Source organism: Corythoichthys intestinalis, chromosome 1 (assembly GCF_030265065.1).
Source record: "Corythoichthys intestinalis isolate RoL2023-P3 chromosome 1, ASM3026506v1, whole genome shotgun sequence".
NCBI classification, from domain to species: Eukaryota; Metazoa; Chordata; class Actinopteri; order Syngnathiformes; family Syngnathidae; genus Corythoichthys; species Corythoichthys intestinalis.
This window is the reverse complement of record NC_080395.1, coordinates 10165845-10185877: the sequence shown is the minus strand read 5'-3', so window position 1 is coordinate 10185877 and position 20033 is coordinate 10165845. Positions and strand designations below refer to the sequence as shown.

Below are 20033 nucleotides of genomic sequence, written 5' to 3'. Positions count from 1 at the left end.
TGCCAGAATATTGAAATCCTCTGCGAGTTACAGAGTTACACAGTTTATATATATATATATATATATATATATATATATATATATATATATATATATATATATATATATAATTATTATATTATTATATATATTATATTTTGTGCATTTTTTAGCCTTCTATTTTGTATATACAGTATATATATATATATATATATATATATATATATATATATTTTTTTTTTAACTTATTGCCTTTGCACTGTATAGGAGAAGCTCCCCCAAATCTCGTTGTCCATTGTATGATGACAATAAAAGCTATTCTATTAGATTTGAAAAAAAAAAAAAAAAACTTTGTTGCTGCGCTTCCCTTTGTTTATTGTTTTTTTTTCAGTTTCCAAACTTTATTTGAATGGCTTCAGGGAAGACATTTTATGTGCAGCGTATTAAAATATTGAAGAAGATGTGTAGTTCTTTTATTAGTGGTGAAAAACTTGGTTTGAGTGGAGGCTACTTCCCAACAGCGACCTCTCCTGGCCGTTCTTTGCGTCTCGATGTAATTTTTCCTTGCACTCTTCTTTTTTGCGATTTTTTTGGAATAATTATGGCTCAAGGCAAGTCATTAATAGTTATGACTCAAAATCGGATTTGTTACGATATTTATAGAATATTTTTGGAATCGAGTGATTTGAAGTTGTTTTGGTTACAAACACTTCAACAGATTACGCTAAAGTTTCAGAGCCCCGACGTTTCTACTTCCGGTTCACTCTACGCAACGTCCGTGAACCTTTGCCACACTTGCAGTTCTTTCGTGTTCACTTTCTTCACCAAACGTGCTTCTTCAAAGCATTCTCATCGGGTAAGTACCCAAGTAAGAATTTAATGGGCTAAAACGTCCCATTTTAAGGCTTTGTGGAAGTAGTTTGACTTTATATAAAAGCTTCTCAAGCTTGCAAAACTTTTTTTTTAGTTTAAGAAGACCACTGAGTGAAGGCTAAGTGTGACGTTATCGTTCCCTTCTAATCTTACTTTAGATTATAACATAAAATACTGCGAGACTCTTTCGTGGCGTTGCTCCACAACAACAACGACGGGTCTTTATCATGTCAGGTTCTTCGGCCAATCATATAGCGAGAGCGAGTGGATAGTGAGGGGAAGAGGATAGTGAACCTACACCGGCATTTATTCTCACAACCACACACATACCGGCGTGCACGCATGCGCACAATAAACAAGGCATAGGTAATTGGTGTATATATTTCACACTAACGCAATCACAAACATCAAGTCAGTGTAGCGACGTATGTTCTGTTGATCTCAGGTCACTTCCTGTTTTTTGGGGAGCCTTTTTGTGTCACTTCTTTGTCAGTTCATTGGCTGCCATTGACGGCACTAGACGTCAATTCCATTTTGACAAGGAGGGGGCAAATGACCGAATGTGACTGCCGACACAAAAGTGAGCCAAGTGCAGAAATGCACAAATCTCTAGTTTTATGGCGCCAATGTCAAAATAAAAGTATGTGATTCCGTATGCACAGTAGGGTTGAGATCCTCAGGGCACCTCAAGGTACGATTCGATGCAAGGCTCACGATAACGATTATCTGACGATTTCATGATAAAGCGTTTATCGATACATTGGTCAGAAAATCGAGATACGGTATTCTACGATACACCTCTTAAAGCGAAAAACAATATATTTTAAAATGGAAAAAAAGTTTTTGAGTCCTTTATTACACAGTTATACATTTTCTATACAACATTACTGTAAAATATAAATATACTGTTTTTTTTACCTGCATATATACAGTGAGGAAAATGAATATTTGAACACTCTGCGATTTTGCAACTTCTCCCACTTGGAAATGATGGGTGGGTTTGAATTTTTCATGGTAGATGCTTGTCCACTGTGAGACAATCTAAAAAAACAAATCTAGAAATGCCAGTGTATGATTTTTTAAACAAATTATTTGTATTATACTGCTGCAAATAAGTATTTGAACAGCTGAGAAAATCAATGTCAATATTTGGTACAGTAGCCTTTGTTTACAATTACAGAGGTAAAACTTTTCCTTCAACTTTTCACTAGAGTTTGCACAAACTGCATCAGGGATATTGCACTACTGCTCCACACAGGTTTTTCTGGGTTGTCACTGAAAAACATGGAGTTTGAGCTTCATCCTAAGATATTCTTTTGGGTTTAGGGCTGGAGACTGGCTAGGCCCCTCCAGAACCTTGATATGCTTTTTACCAAGCCACTCACTGGTTATTCTGGCTGTCTGCTTCAGGCCATTGTCATGTTGGAAGACCCAGTCACGACCCATCTTCAATGCTCTAACTGAGGGAACGAGGTTATTCCCCAAAATCTCACAATACATTGTCCTGGTCATCTTTTCCTTACTACAGTGCAGTCGCCCAGTCCCTTGTGGAGCAAAACAACCCCAAAGCATGACGTTACCACCACCATGCTTCACAGAATGGATGTTGTTTTGGGATGGTACTCATCATTCTTCTTCCTCCAAACACTATGAGTGGAATTAAGAGTTTTAGAGAATTAAGAGGAAAAAGTTACATTGTAATCTCAAATGACCTTATGACTTACTCCCATGACTCCTCTGGATCATCCAAATGGTCATTGGAAAATATTAAACGGGCCTAAACATGTGCTGGTTTAAGCAGGGGAATATTTCGGCCATGCATGATTTTAAACCATAACTTCTTAGTGTTTTACCAACAGTAACCTTGGAAACGGTGGTCCCAGCTCCTTTCAGGTCAATGACCAGCTCCTCCTGTGTAGTTCTTGGCTGATTCCTCACCATTCTTAGGATCATTGAGACCCAGCGAAGTAGATCTATCATGGAGCCCCAGTCGGAGGAAGATTGACAGTCATGTTTAGTTGTGTAGGTGTTCTAAAATTAGCTCCAACAGTCGATCTGCTGCTTGGCAATTGCCCCGTAACTCTTTCAAGCCTTGTCAAAGTCTACAATTCTGTCTCTGATGTCTTTAGACAGCTCTTTGGCGTGTATGGCGTGGACAGGTGTTTATATGCAGCTACAGGTCAAAAAGTCAGACTCAAAAAGTCAATCTGCACTTATTTAGGATAAAAAGTGGAGCAGAGGTGGACTTTTAAAAGGCGACTAACAGGTCTTTGAGGCTCACAATTCTACAGGCATGAAAATCTCTGACCTTTCGGCGAAATTCGCCGTTTTGAAGTCAAAAAGGGTGACCTACGTGAATTGTGTAGATTCGAGGAGAAGATTTTTTAGTGGGGGGGGGCCTTAACAGAGTTTAATGTTGGACGCTTGGTATGTAAGCGGGGAAAGCGGCACAAAGCCAAAAAGCGCACCAGAGTAGGCATGTGCCGGTATGAGATTTTGACGGTACGATAACCGTGAGCAAAAATATCGCGGTTTCACGGTATCACGGTATTGCAATTATAGCTCCAAAATTTTGAGATGTATGGGTTTAAAAAAAAAAAAAAAAAAAAAAAACTTTTCCATTGAACAGGTTTTTTTTTTCAGAACATATTTGCAAATTGGAACATGAATATAATGTGAAAATAAATTAATGTGAAAATAAATAAATAAACAAAAAATAACAAATATTTTATATAAAATTAAAATAAATAGAACCTAGACTATACCCACAGCCAGAGCTCAAGTTGCTCAATAATAGAGCAAGAACAAAATAATTGCTATAAAAAAGTAAGAACACTTCTAAATAAAATTAAAAATATATACTGTACTGTATGACTTTTTTGAGGGGGAGAAGCTGAAGTTTCGCCATTTTCAGCCACTGTGTCAACTGTCTTCTACATGATGTCATGACTTTGTGTTAAAAAGAACAAAGAATTCATAAGTTAATAAGTTAGTTAAAAATGTATAAGTTAGTTTTATAAGTTAGTTAAAATGTAAATATTGTTGAGGTTTCAAGGTTTCATCTAAAACAAAAAGTGAGGAGTGAGACCTCCTTTTGCAACTAGCGATCTTTGACGCGATCCTTTTTTTTTTCCCTCCCCCCTTCATTCAAGCTTGTTTCTCACTCAGCGGCTGTGAGACATAAAACGTCGACGAAGCTGCTCTCCCAGCTTAGCCTAGGCTAACATTCGTCTTTGTAAGTTTTAGTTAGTTTGTATATTGAATTTGAAAGGAAAATGTATGTTTTGTTTTTGGCGACCTTTTTCATGGTGCTACTGCTATCCTGTTGAACCTACTCACATGTGGAAAAATACAATTGTATAACGTTTTAAATGTATTCATTTGTATATTTCACCGCGATTTGAGAGCTCAATAAATTGAAGAAAAGTACGCCTTGTGTTTCGAGGGTTGGTTTTTGGGTTTGCTGGCTGTTTAGCAGAATAGCGTTACTGACACTCACGGCAACAAACGGGAAGGGTGAGCGCTGCCGCACCAAGCCACTTCGGCTGCATTTTGGCACATGAAAAATAGCGAACACGGTACTAAGGTATGACGGAAAATTTTTGTGGTTTTGAAACCGCGACGTTTTCACACCACGGTAAACCGTGAAACCGGTAACCGGCACATGCCTACACCAGAGTGATCAAAACATTGACTTATTTCAACGAAACAAAGGAGGGTACACTGTTGTGTCCTGTCTCTTCAATGCCAAGCTTGGCTGCACGTCGCCCGTGAATGAACACCTAAAGCGCCGTCACCCAATTGTAATTTTGGAAGACGACAGGAGAGTCCATCTAACTAACGACATTTTTCATTGAAGTTGCTAAGCCTGTCGCGATATGCAATAAGTCAATTAATTGCGCACTAAATAAAAATGAGGGTGGTAATTTTCACGGCTGCGTTTTATCACCAAGTGCGTGCCTGCGTGCATACATTTGTGCGTGCGTGTACACGTGCGTGTTGATGGCATATGAGACTCCAGTTCCTTTCACAGATGTTCATTGGTCATCAACACGCCGTAGAATTAAAATTCAGACATACAAAATCAAGAAACACATCGATATTAAACACTGTAAATGTTAGGTTTGCTATATTTAAGCTAATGGGGGGGGGGGGGGCAACCTACTTTAGCCTGCTATAAAACATTGGCAGTCTCCTACAAAACGCAAACTTTCGGTTAAAAGGTGACACTTAAAACATGAAAAATGCTGGTTAACAGCATTTGCAAACGAAAAAATGAAGAAAAAAAATCTTACTGACACCACATTCGATGACAAAAAGTGCTTTTTTTTGCGGAGTGTAACGGTTAGCAGTTTAGCGAACGTACTTCCGGGGAACATTTCAAAATAAAAGCACGTCATGTTCATCATATAAATAACGATATCTGGAGTTAATCCCATATACTTCAAAATTCAGATTCTACACTAAGAATAGCTTTCAAATGACACCCTTTATGAAAAATCTGATAGGCAATGAATAATTATTATAATACAGTGGTACCTCTACATACGATCACTTCGACACACGATCTTTTCGACATCCGACGTAAAATTTGAGCCGCCATTTGTTTCTACATCCGACGAGTTGCTCGAAATACGACGACATGACAGCACTGCAAACGAACGCACGGTGGATTTTCTTGTGTGAGAAATCAACACAGTTTTCAAAAAAAGTTGATACAGTTGGAGAAACAAGGAAAAAGTGATGCTTACCTTTGAAATGAAGATGCAAGTTATAGAAAAATATGAGCTTCGGGTGCGCGTCCCTGAACTGGCTCAACAATACAGCTCCATGGTCCTCTTCCGACCACCGTTCGCCACTATTTATAAGTTAAGGTGACAATTATTATTGTGGTAACAATGCCAAGGAAATCGCCAGCTTCGTCACGTTTTTATCATTTATTTAAGAACTTATCCAACACAAAACGCCCATTGTCTTAAGCAGTTGACTGCTCTCAAGAAAACGAAAGTATTATCTCTACCGCACCGGCCTATCTCACTGAGACGTCAGCTTCGCGGTGCGTTCAGGGACAGTAAAAAGTGTCCGCCATATTAGAATCCGATTCGTTACATTATTTACAGGAATAATTATTAATTATTCTTCTTATTAATATATTATTCTGAATTATTTATTTATAATTTATTTGTTTTTCTATGTTTAATTGCCATTTGTAACAGTGCCAGCAGTATTTATTAAGAATTTAGTGTATGTTTTTAGGCTTTGGAACGAATTAATGGAATTATAATGTATTCCTATGGGAAAATCCTGCTCGACATACGACCATTTCGACTTACAAACAAGGTCCTGGAACGAATTAAATTCGTATGTAGAGGTACCACTGTACTATTTTATATAGTAGTATACTATAATACTAATGCTAGATATTGTTTGTAAGAATTGTTTTGAATCATGTTGGAAAAGCGAAGTCGGGGTTTTGAATCTGTTTACATTCCATTCTTTTGCACTAGGGACAGCCCTAGTTGGACAGTGTACCGGAACATATTTCCTCAACACCCTTCTCACCTTTTTAACCCGTGACCCATTTTCATGCCTGATTCGAGCTCACAGACAGGTGTTCAGATACTTATCTGCAGCAGTAAAATATATATATATATGTATTTTTTAAAATCATACACTATGATTTCTGGATTTTTTATTTGGATTTTCTCTCTAAGTTGACATGCACCTACCATGAAAATTTCTAACCCGCCCATCATTTCGAAGCACTCATAGGGTGTTCAAATACTTGTTTTCCTCACTGTAGAAGGGAAAAAAACCACAACCACTGATATCTCTTGTAGAGATCACGATGAATGGCAACCTTAATTTCTATAACAAGAGGTGAATCTTTAGCAGTGCTGGAGGCATTTAATGATACTTTTTTGCCTTGCAAAGCTCCATGTAATAAACTTGAGGAATTTTCCTATCAATTAACATGAATGTCACGGCAAAAGCTCGACTTCAGCAAATCATTTGATTTTTTTTTTCTTCCCACCCAGTGTCCCTTAGACGTTACTGAAGATATCTTCACCCTAAGAAGCACAATACTCTCAACGTTAAACAGGAGGAAGAGTCCGAGATGACGTACATCAAACAGGAGACGGAGCCAGGGACCCCCTACATTAAAGAAGAAGAGCAGGAAGAGAAAATCACCAAGTGTACAGGGACTATCAATGTAAAGAGCGAAGAAGATGAAGGCCCAAGCGAAGCGAGCGGAGCAGCAAAACAATCATGCGACGGTTCATTTCAGCACCTGACAACAAAAGGAGAGGGACATTCGCAACCGGACGACCTCTTAGCTCCGCTCTCGGACAGCGACAACATTACGTCACACTCTTCTGACTATAACACTGATGAGGAGGATGTTGACTTTGACCAAAATGCTTGGAAATACGTCAAGAAGTCATCATTGAAAAGAGACACAAAAAATTGTGCGAGTGAGAAACCATTTGGCTGCACACTGTGCGACAAAGTATTTTCTCGGAAGACTAATTTAGAAGCGCATAAGCGTACACACGCTGGAGAAAAGCCTTTTGTCTGCACATGTTGTGGTAAAAATTTCACTGAGAAGAAAAATTTAAACAGACATGCAAGAACCCACAGTGGAGAAAAGCCTTTCCCCTGCTCAGTTTGTGGTAAAAGATTCACAGAGAAGGGAAATTTAACAAACACGCAAGCACACACAGTGGAGACAAGCCTTTCGCCTGCTCGTTATGCGAGAAAAGATATTATTGTCAGTCTCAGTTGACAACACACACGCGTACACACACTGGGGAAAAGCCTTTTCCCTGCTCATTTTGTAAAAAAAGGTTCTATCATAAGAGAACTTTAAACAGACATGCAGAACACACATTGAAGAAAAGCCTTTTGTCTGCAAATGTTGTGGTCAAAGATTCTCCGAAAAGGCTAATTTAAACCAACACGCCAGCACACACAGTGGAGAGAAGCCTTTTGCGTGCTCCTTTTGTGAGAAAAGATTTTATTTTCAGTCTCGGTTGACCACCCACACGCGTACACACACTGGGGAGAAACTTTTCATCTGCACACTTTGCGATAAAAGATTTACTCGGAAGGCTGATTTGAAAACGCATATGCGTACACACACTGGAGAGAAGCCTTTTATCTGCACGTTTTGTGGGAAAAGATTCACCGAGAAGAAAAATTTAAACAAACACACAAAAAGTCACACTGGAGAAAAGCCTTTCTCCTGCTCAGTTTGTGGTAAAAGATTCACCGATAGGAAAAATTTAAACACACACACACAAATCCACAATGGAGAGAAGCCTTTCCCCTGCTCAGTTTGTGGTAAAAAATTCACCGATAAGAAAAATTTAAACAAACACACACAAATCCACACTGGAGAGAAGCGTTTTGCATGCGCGCTTTGCGACAAAGGATTTTATCGGAAGACTCAATTAGAAGTGCATAAGCGTACACACACTGGAGAAAAGCCTTTTGTCTGCACATGTTGTGGTAAAAGATTCACCGAGAAGAAAAATTTGAACAGACACGTTAGAACCCACAATGGAGAGAAGCCTTTCGACTGCTCACTTTGTGATAAAAGATTTTGTTGGAAACATCAGGTGACAAAACACATGCGTACCCACACTGAAGAAAAGCCATTTTCCTGCTCAGTTTGTCAAAAAAGATTCCATCGTAAGGGAACTTTGATTAGACACGCGAGAACACACACTGGAGAGAAACCTTTTGGCTGTTCACTTTGTGGTCAAAGATTCACTCAGCAGTGGAATTTAGTAAAACACTTAAGAAGCCACACTGGCGAAAAACCTATGAATTGCAGTGTTTGACAAGATATTCAAATTCCTGCCACACATTTACAGTGGAAAAAGCTTTTCAATTTTGTTACTCAGTTTCCCTTGAGCCTCTTGTTGAAATGACTTTGCAGGTCCTGGTCTTTTTAACAACTATATAATATTCTTAATTTTTTATTATTTTTTTTATTGAATGAATTGTGTTAAGGTTAGGTTACTTTATATCAAGCACGATCATCTGTCCTGTTTTATATTCTAACTTCTTTCCTGCTAAGTTGATTTAGTCAGATTTAGCTTTTGTCTTCTTTGTCTTATTGCTTTTTTAAAACCTTGCTGTAAAGTGACCTTGAGTGTCATGAAAGGCGCTTTTAAATAAAACTTACTCCACTGGTCAACAGTTAAATTTTTGCATGAAATATTGATACAATTTGTAGCTAAATTAAGGGCATTTAATGCATTGTAAGTTTGAGAATATAGAAACTGTCTCTAGTTTGCAAGTTCATACAGTTTAAAGTGCCTGTGACACGAAAAAGCATGTTCATTTCATAATACATGCGGTATTTAATGCTCCTGAATGAAATGGACCACTTGGATGTGTGAAGAAGCGATCGATATATTTATTCAATTTTTTTGAATCCCGCGCTACGAAAATGACAGACTTCCGGCTTCGGTCTTGCATTGAGGGAGCGCTGTGATGTATAGGGGAAGAGTACTCTTCAGTAGACAGCTGTACTGTTGTATGAGAAGGACTAAGGATTCAGCTGATTTTGCGGATTAATACGTTTATTTTTCGCATCACGCCAGCCAAACGGCTGCAGAAAAAATTGTGCTGTAGGAGGGAGAGGCGTGTGCACCTTTCTGGGGTTTCAAAAGGTTCCCATTCACCTGTGCATATTGGCCAAAACCAGCCCTATTACTGTTGGACCATGGGACTTACGAGGAAGTGAGTAAACATCGTGTTTTGTATTATGTTAAATACTGGGATCATTTTAATATGTACATGGCTTTCATTTTGTGGCTGACATGCTCCTTGTCTCTTTGGCCGACAACCGGCGGCTTGTCGCACATCCCCCCGCTGGGAGAGCACGATACTCAGCTTATTGCCCTCTTCATGTGCCCGGTGTTCTGTCAAATTTTCCAAGCGATCAGAAATTGCAACTTTCTGTTAAAAATAGCCGCGTATACAGCGAATACAAAGTAAACACTACAAACTTTCTTTAAATAAAGGACTACTTACGTTTGATCATGGATGGGCATGTAAAAAGCTCTCCTCATACACATATTGTCATGTTAGCTGCATAACCACTGCAGCCGCTCTCCTACGAGTCTCTCGCTGTTTACGACTTCGCCGTGTAGTAAAGCATTATTTTGCCATATTCGTGTTAACCATTTGGCCGCTGCACGCTCCTCCGATGACGGCCGGTTTGTCCGGCGGTCATTGTCCAGCTGCTTCTCCGCAAACGAGCCCTCTGCCCTCAGCAGGGGAACGACGAGCTCTAACTTGTTCGCTGCCGGGCGGGTTGCCAATCGGCAAAGACAATCGACAACCCAGTCATATGAAATGATCCGGGCTAGTTATGTGTGATTTTCCGCTTTGAAGACTTTGAAACATCACTGGGTTCAGGTTAGCATGTCGGCTAGCTGTCATGCCTTTTGGTCTGTTTACATTCTCCGAAGCTGTGGAAGGGAAATGACATAAGCCCGACTTAGGTGACATAAGATATTGTTCGGGAGGTGCCACAGTAAAGGTGAATTCGACAGTTCTGACCATTATGGAGTAATTTTGCCATGTCGTCCTGAATAAATGCATTTTTATTTCATATTCCATTTAGCAAAATTTGTCATGACCATGCCATTTATTTAGCTATTGGGGAAAATACTTGGATAAAAAGAATATCCTGTAAAAATATTGGACATGATCGGATGGGACATCGCTATGAAATCCTGCATTTTTTTTAAATTGCAAAAAAAAAAAAAAAAAAAAAAATCGGCGATGGACTGAGGGTGCAATGTTTGAAGCGCGAAGTAACGAGGGATTACTGTATCGGTATTTCCTTTAGGACACAAAAGGCTAATATATCAAAGAACAATTTATTTCAGTGATAGCCATGTGTTGTTATTTGAAAAATGTTGATGCTGTGCTTCCATTTGTTTATTGTTTGTTTAGTTTGTTCATTTTATTTGAACGGTTTCGGGGAAGACGTCTTTATTAGTCTTGTTCATTTTATGATTTTCCACTGTGATATATTATAGAATTACCTGACCTTTTTTGTTTGACTACTATTGCATTTTTTTCTCCTTACTTCCTCGATTATCAATCACTTTTTTTTTTTTTTTTTTAGAGCTCTTCTCTATTCGATATAATAATGAACTTTAGAGTGTCACATGGGGACATGGCCAATGTGTTGTGTCTATTTTGAATTAATTTAGATTTTATTACCATTGTATTAATCTATCAATTCATTTATAACATAGAATTGAAATAAATACACATTTTTTAGAGAAAATATTGAAGCGGTTATATACAGTATTTCATTCGTTGAAGTTAAGTGACACAACCTGCTTTGAGTTGAGGCTTCTTGCCAAAAAACGACCTCTTCTGGCTGCTCCTTGCGCTTCGATGTAATTTTTCCTTGCACTCTTCTTTTTTCGTGTTTTCTGAATAATTAAGGCTCAATCCAAGTCATTAATAGTTAAAACTGAAATTCGGATTTGTTTACCCGATTTATTGAACATTTTTGGAGACGAGTTGTGCGAAGTAGTTTTAGTTCCAAACGCTTCAATGTATGACACTGAAGTTTCAGCGCCTGAACGTTTCTACTTCCGGTTCACTTGACGCAACGTCCGTGTACCCTCGCCTCACGTGCAGTTCTTTCGTGTTCCGTGTACCTCATCGGGTAAGTACGCAAGTAAGTTAATAAAACGTCCAATCGTAAAACGTAGTGGAAGTCGTTTGACTTCATGTAATAGCTTCTCAAACTTGCAAAACTTTTTTTTTTTTTTTTTAACTGAGCTCGCTAACCAGGAAACGCTAACGCATTTCGATTGCTTTGGCTTGCGCCTCTTCTGAGTTGTAGGTTTTGTTTTGAGAGGGCTTGCTCGGTTCATATTAGAGTGATTACATTTAATTGTATAAGAAGCTTATCGACCATCATAGGACACTGAGAGACTCTTTTGTGGCGTTGCTCCACAACAACAACGACTATTCTTCATTATGTCTGCCATTCATTTGCCACTAACACGTGCTGCGTTTCAATAACGGTTTTATGCGCCCTCACTCACTTGCCCTAGGCACTTGCCCTTTGGGGAAATGCCCGTCGCCATCTTAAGGGCTGTTCTCTAAACAACTGAAGTGAACTTAGTGAGATCGACCCTTCGAGGGCTTAGTGATCAGGTCAACAACGATGGTCACTTAAGAGGGCCATATAGACCCTACCCACCGACGTCACAAAATCACGTGATCGCTGTATTGTTCCACCCCCTTGTCCGTCATTTTGTGTCTGTATTATCAATGGTCTCAATTGATCGAGCAATTTATAATGCATTTCATGGAAGACCCGGTGCTTTCGGATGCCGTAAACTCACTTGATGCGTTGCATAAAAGGCGTTATGTGGAAAAGCTTCAGTTTATCCATTCGCCAGATCCATATTTGATGCCTAAATCGATGTTTTTCGACCCGCTGTCTCCGCCGTATTTGCCTGACATCTGCTAGCTACCCTGATATGTACAACTATCTTGTCCACACAAAATCAGCCTATTCTCACGAAAGTTTGAAAAACTTTAAGAGCTTGGAGGCTTATAAATACTTCGTTCCTGGTTGGGTGAAACAGGTCCTCGTCCACGAAAATTCGGCAGGAATCTATCTTGTGCTTGGAAAGGTGAGTTACAAAATTTTCAATTCAAAATCTTTTGTTCTTGCTAACATCCACTGTCAAGTCTAATGTATTTCATGTCATTTGTCAATGGAGCTGGGGCTTTTAATGTTTATATGGTTTAGCGATAGCACTCTCACTACATACATACGTGTATGCTGTCGGCCATTAGCCTTGCAATGATCTTAATTGTGGTTGTCAGCCCAAAACCCTCTAAATATATATTAAATGCATCTTACCAGATATAAAATGACTACTACATAATATGTGGTAATCGTTTGGAGCCCAGTTTTCTTGTCGAATTGCAGCAGCCCATCTCGCTCTCTCCTCTCCGGGTCTCTCGGAATCCGGTAGAACTTCAAGTCTCTCCGTCTATCTTCTGTTATTGCAACCGACCGCCACACACGCCTTCACCATTTTGATTATTTTATGTTAACGAGCAGAAAAACACGCCGTAAATAGGAGGAATGTACGTAGCCGTAACAGGTAAACACGATGTGTTGACGGACAATTGGGCGGCACCAGTCAGGAGGGCGGAGTTGTGACGTCACGTGGGTAGGGTCTATACCAGGGCCAGGCCATTTGGGGGCCCTAAGCAAAATAATGCCAAGGGGCCCATGTTTTTGTAAAAATGTATTAAAATTGTAACTTAATATGTATCTTTTTTGACTCTTTATCTTATAACTATGTACACTATGTACACTGCATTGCCAAGCATTACCTTGAGTTGTACATTTGGGGAAATCATCATTTTGTGAAGAGCTATTTGCTATTCGTGCATCTACTTTCCAAGCAAGTTTGAGCACCAATCATGGCAAAGCAGGTTCAACGTCACTCCCCAGGTTGCCAGATTGTAATGACAAAAAAATGGATTTTTGCATAGATAAACGGCAGTGCGCGCCACATTATTCACGATGCTCTATTAACTCATTTGCTCCCGGAACCATATAAATACGTTCTATTTCCAAATGCTTCAGTGTCCCGATTACGTATTTATACGTCTTTTGCGTTTTTTTGTACAAGAAGCATCTAGAGCTTTCGATCTATCGCCAAAACAAAAAACAACCCTCAAAACCCATTTTAAAGCAATAAAACTGGCCACTGGAGGGCAGTAGCGCATTTGTTAAGAGCCCACAACTCAATTCAAACAGTACAACTTTATTAGGGAAGCTAGCAGAGCCCCTCCGCAGCTTGCTGCTCATGTCCACCGCACGCTCGAGGGTCCTGCACGGAAACGCGCACGGCCAAACCAGTTCCCCCCCAGGAACATAAGTTCCCCTAGTGAACGAGACAGTGGTCACCACAAAAAAAGACTTTAAAAAAAATCCATCTTTACGAGACAGTCGGCAATGAGGGAAAAGTTTAACCGCTGTCGCAGCCACCAAACGTCATCTCTCAGTTAGGTAAGTGTGAATAAATTGTTACTTTGCTATGAAAAGCTCTATTTGGCTGGTTGTTCATGTTATTTTGTAAAAGGAAAACATTATTCAGATGTTTGGGATGACACTGAAGCAAAAAATAGCCGTGTTAAAGTCAAAATTATGTTTGAAATTTTTGCGTTTACAAAAAGCTCATTTTCTCCGTTTTTTCATCAGAAATTGGAAAAATGCTCAAACTAAGCTATTTTCTAATGCTGATTTCTAAAGAATGAAATAACGTATGAACTTACTTTTTTTTTCTGCTGAAAGAAGAGAGTCTAATCTTTCTTTTGGTGGGTTCCATGTTTATATAGCAATAGAACAGAATTTTTTGTGGGCCGTGCAAAATCAGTCAAAATCCAGTAAAATGGCCGGGAGCGAAGGGCCTTGCTCCGGTGAAAATGGCTGGGAGTGAATGAGTTAACAACGTATAAATGAGGCTGCCAGATTGGGGCCCCCTAGTGGTGGCCCTAAGCAGCTGCATAGTCTGCGTATAGGCTGGGCCAGCCTTGCCCTATACACCACAACGCATTGGTGGTGGTGCACTGAAAATATGTACATGCAGTGGTGCTAAGGAAGCTCAAACACCGTTGCCCACTGTCCATTTACCACCAAAGAAGAAGAAAATGCATTTTTAAGCTGCCAGCACGGTGTTTGAATGTTTTGCTAAACAGCCTTTCGAATTTTAAAATTCATCATTGTTGTTAAAAAAAATTGACTTGAGTAGTATGGAGGTAGATTTGTGTCTTTATTGTTCAATAAAAAAAAAACTTGCTTCAATCAAATAAAAAGTTGCTTCAATCAAAATATATATTTTCAATCGAAGAAAAAGTCACTTCAATCAAAAGAAAATGTGTTTGAATGCAAAAATAAATTTGAAACTCAAAAAAATGTATTTGAAAACTATTTTTCCTTGATTGAACATTTTTGGGGGGGATTTAAGTCAAGTTTTTATTATTTTTTTATTGAAACAACATTTTTGATTGAAGTAATGTAATTTTGCATTTGGACCATATTTTGGCTAGGACATTTGTGTCTTTATTATTCAATCAAAAAATAAGTTGCTTCAAACAAAAAATATATATATTTTCAAAAGAAAAATCACTTCAATTAAAAAAAAAAAAAAATCGTAGAAAAAAAGGTTTGAATGTAAAAAAATATTTGACTAGGAAATTTGCATTTGAACACACTTTTGTGTTTGAGCCACATTATGGGTAGGACATTTGTGTCTAAACCATTCAATCCCAATAAAAGCTGCTTCAATCAAAAAAAAATATTTTTAATCAAAGAAAAAATCATTTCTAAAAATATATATTTTTTGAAAATATTTTTTTATTTGAAATATATATTTTTTATTGAAATGTCACTTTTTTTTTTAAAAGCAAAAAGTTTTAAACTTTTTTTGTGGAAAAAGTTTTGAACCCACTTTTTTTTTTTTTAAGCGGAAAAAGGTTTGAAGGCACTTTTTTTCGATTGAATAATTTTGACACAAAGATTGAACTTCAATGCTACTTCCGACATGTTTGAGTGGCAGGTGACTAGGCCAATGGCATAAAAGTATGAAGCAAGAATAATGGCCAGGCACCGGTACCGGGGGGTGACATCGGCATCTCACCGGAGTGCCCGCAATGGTATGGTGGTGTGGTACTTCGCGCTTCAAACTTCACGCCCTCAGTCCTTCGTGGATATTTTTTCCAATTAAAAAATAAATAGGGATGAGCTGTCCCGAGCCGATCGAATAGTCTCACTCTCCCTCCCTCCCTCTACCTGCTGTGAATTGTGAGTGAATTGGAGTTGCTTATGAAAAGTAAATGATGATTGACAGATGGTTAAGCTTTGATCTTGCCAGAGACTCGACCTTCAAAGCGCTGCATGCGTCAATCATCGTTTAACTTGTTAAACAGTTGCTGTGGCAGCTCGTTGTGTGTAAGTAAGCAGCCGTAGCAGACTCACTCAATGAAGCATTTAAGAAAGACAATCTTTTTTTTAAACTTTTTTTTTTTTTAAATGGATTGGGCATCAACTTTTTTACTTGTTCGAAAATAATTTTGTGGGATGGGACAGTAACACTAAAACCTATCATAGTTATTACATTTAAAGTGCTTAAAAACCATTTATTAAAATATATATATTTATACATAAAAGTTTTTTTAATTATACATTGGGGAAAAGTGTCTTACATGTATGTTTTTCCAATGATAAATCAAAATAAATACATTGAACTCACAAAAAAAAAAAAAAATAGGGGGGGCATTACTTTGTAGCTCTTCACTTATCGTGGTGGTTTCTGGTCCCCATTAACTGCGGAAAACGAGGGATCACTGTAGTTCCTTCATAGTTACTATTATAAAATTAAAAGGAACATATCTCCGCTTTCGAGTCATGTTGAGGGCAGCGCTCTATGTCAAATACTTCATTTGTTATAGTGCTTTAAAGATGCCACATGATTGAAGAGGCTGGCGTGATCACAGAACAGCAAGCTTGCATCTGATTGGTGTAATAGAGTCATGTGATGATTGTTGCGCCGTCTCATTGGTGAAATTAGAGCTACTCTTGGCATTGCTGGCAAAAGAAATAATGAATCTAAGAAGTAGAGTAAAGAGAAAAAATGTAACTATTCTTGTGTAGCCCAAAATATTTTTTCTTCACAAATCTACTCAAGTAAAAGTAAATTGTATGGCTTAGTAAAACTACTCTTAGAAGTACATTTTTCCAAAAAGTTACTCAAGTGAATGTAACGAGTTACGACCCATCTCTGGTAGTTTGGCATGTATATTTCACTTTACGTGACACTAACGCAATCCCAAACATCAAGTCAAAGTGTAGCGACGTAAGTCCTGTTGATTTCAGGTCACTTCCTGCTGGTTTTGGGGCCTTTTTGGGTCACTTCTTTGTCATTTCATTGGCTGCCATTGACGGCGCTAGACGTCAATTCCATTTTCCTCACAATCCTCACAAAAGTGAGCCAAGTGTAGTTGCACAAACCTCCAGTTTTATTGTCCCAGTGTCAAAATAAAAGTGTGATTCTGTATGCTCATTAAGGGTGGGAACATAAGAGCACCTCACTATACGATACGATTCGCGAAGCAAGGCTCACGATAACGTTCTCACGATTTCGCAATCCAGCGATTGTTGATATGTTGGTCAGAAAATCGATATACGATATTCTACGATACAACTGTTAAAACAAAATACAAGATAGTTCAGAATTAGAAAAAAAAAGTTAATTGAGTCCTTTGTTACACAGTGACACATTTTATGTGCAACATTGCTGTAAAATATATTGCTAAATTTTTATCTGCATAAAATGCACTACATAATCACTCCCGTTCCGAGTCAAACTTACTCCCACTATCTTTTTTTTTTACTTACACCTTTAATTTGTTCATTATGAAAATCAATGGATTATTGGCAAAGAATATGATAAGTTGAGGAATTTTCCCATTAATAAACCTGAAAATCACGGGCAAAAGCTCAACTTTAGCAAATCACGTGATTTTTTTTTTTTTTTTCATCCCACCCAGTGTCCCACAGACGTTACTGAAGAAGATCTTTACCCTGAGAAGCACAATCTCCTCCACGTTAAACAGGAGGAGGAGTCTGAGATGCCGTACATCAAACAGGAGGCGGAGCCAGAGACCCCTTACATTAAAGAAGAAGAACAGGAAGAAGAAATCTTTCCAGTGACCGTCAATGTGAAACGCGAAGAAGATGAAGGACCAAGCGAAGCGAGCGGAGCAGCAAAACAATCGAGCATCGGCTCATTTCAGCATCTGACAACAAAAGGAGAGGGAGAATCGCAGCCGGACGGCCTCTTAGCTCCGCTCTTGGACAGCGACGATGTAACGTCACACTCTTCTGACTACAACACTGATGAGCAGGATGTTGTTGTTGATGACTTTGACCAAAATACTTGGAAATCCGTCAACAAGTCATTATTGAAAGGAGACACAAAACATTGTGCAGGTGGGAAACCGTTTGGCTGCACACTTTGCGACAAAGAATTTTCTCGGAAGACTAAGTTAGAAGTGCATAAGCGTACACACACTGGAGAAAAGCCTTTTGTCTGCACATGTTGTGGTAAAAGATTCACTGAGAAGAACAATTTAAACAGACACGCAAAAACACACACTGGAGAGAAGCCTTTCGCCTGCTCACTTTGCGACAAAAGATTTTCTCAGAAAACTCATTTAGAAAAGCATAATCGCACACACACTGGAGAAAAGCCTTTTGTCTGCGAATGTTGTGGCAGAAGATTCACAGAGAAGGGAAATTTACGCAGACACGCCAGAATACACACTGGCAAGCTCTTCGCCTGCACACTTTGCGACAAAAGATTTTCTCAGAAAACTAGTCAAGAAAAGCATATGCGTAAACACACAGGAGAAAAATCTTTTGTCTGCCCATGTTGTGGTAAAAGATTCGCCGAGAAGGCAACTCTAAACCAACACACAGTGGAGAGATGCCTTTCGCCTGCTCCTGATGTTAGAAAATATCTTATTTTCATTCTCAGTTGAGAACACACACGCATACACACACTGGAGAGAAAGCTTTCTCCTGCACACTTTGCGACAAAGGATTTTATTGGAAGACTAATTTAGAAGTGCATAAACGTACACACACTGGAGAAAAGCCTTTTGTCTGCATATGTTGTGTTCATAGATTCTCCGAGCTGAGAAATTTAAACAGACACGCTAGAACACACACCAGAGAGCTTTGCGCCTGCAAACTTTGTGAGAAAAGATTTCGTTGGAAGTTTCAGGTGACCATATAAATGCCTACCCAAACTGGAGAAAAGCCATTTTCCTGCTCAGTTTGTCAAAAAAATTCTGTCAGAAGGGAACTTTAAATAGACACGCAATACCACACACTGGAGAGAAAGCTTTTGGCTGCTCACTTTGTAGTCAAATATTCACTCAGAAGTGGAATTTAGCAAAACACACAAGAAGCCACACTGAGTAAAAGCTTTGAATTGGAGTGTTTGACAAGATATTCCAATTCTTGCCACACATTTAGAGTTTAACGGGCTTTTCTATGTTCTTATTCAGTTTCCCTTGAGCCTCTTTCGAAAAAGTTGCTGAAATGATTTTGCAGTTCCTGGTCTTTTTCTCAACTATCCAAGATTCTTGATTTTTTTTTTTTCCCTTATTGAATGAACTGGGTTTAGGTTGGGTTTCTTCATATTAAGCTTGACCTTCTGTTCTGTTTGATATTATGACTTTTCTGCTACTTTGATTTACTCGGATTTGGCTTTTGTCTGCTCTATTTGTTGCTGTTGTAAACTCTGATGTAAAGTGACCTTGAGTGCCTTGAAAGGTACTTTGAAATAAAACGTATTACACTGCTCATCAGTCAATTTTGTGCATGAAATATTAATACTATTTGTAGCCAAACTTAGGTTATTGAAAGTGTCAGAATATAGAAATTGTCTCTAGTTTGAGAGTTCATACAGTTTAAATGTTCTGAATGAGAATATTTTAAAAATATTTGTATGGAATATTTCTTTTAGGACACAGAAGGCTGATATGTCCATGAACAATTTATTTCAATAATAGGCCTGTGATATTATTTGAAAAACTTTGATACTGCGCTGCCCTTTGTTTGTTTGTTCAGTTTCCAAACTTTTTAAAAATGTTTTGAGGAAAGATGTCTCTATTAGTCTTGTGCATTGTATTATTTCCCACTCTGATTCATTAAAGAATTACTTAATCTTTTTTTTTTTTCAATTATTATTCATCTTCCTCCCATACTTTCTCTATTTGAAACCATTTTTAAAGGTCTTCTCTATTTGATGTATAAATCAACTTTCGAGTGTCACTTGGGGACATGGCCAATGTATTGTATTTTGAATTTAGTTTGTATTGTCATTAATTTATCAATTCATTTACAGCATAGATTTTTTTTTAAAATTCCCCCAAAAATCTGAAAATATTGTAGCAGTTATATATTTCATTTATCAAAGTCAAGTGAGACAACCTGCTTTGAGTGCAGGCTTCTTACCAACAGTGACCTCTTCTGGCCGTTCTCTTCGCCTCGGTGTAGTTTTTCCTTGCACATTTTTTTTTTTTTTTAACCGTGG

General features: G+C 38.4%; 2 protein-coding genes across 2 annotated transcripts; both read left to right on the top strand.

Annotated features, from left to right (window-relative positions):
• The first annotated feature begins 742 nt into the window (after window positions 1–742).
• LOC130914311 (zinc finger protein 39-like) lies at window positions 743–7869 on the top strand. Its single transcript, XM_057833417.1, has 3 exons — window positions 743–835; window positions 6891–7426; window positions 7588–7869. Exons 2-3 carry the CDS (start codon window positions 6971–6973, stop codon window positions 7804–7806), a joined length of 675 nt encoding a protein of 224 aa, XP_057689400.1. The 5' UTR covers window positions 743–835; window positions 6891–6970; the 3' UTR covers window positions 7807–7869.
• Window positions 7870–11482: 3613 nt separating this feature from the next.
• On the top strand, window positions 11483–19630 carry LOC130922996 (gastrula zinc finger protein XlCGF7.1-like). The gene is made up of 2 exons (XM_057848384.1): window positions 11483–11560; window positions 17479–19630. The coding sequence occupies exon 2, from the start codon at window positions 17560–17562 to the stop codon at window positions 18469–18471; it is 912 nt and encodes a 303-aa protein (XP_057704367.1). The 5' UTR covers window positions 11483–11560; window positions 17479–17559; the 3' UTR covers window positions 18472–19630.
• Window positions 19631–20033: the final 403 nt, after the last annotated feature.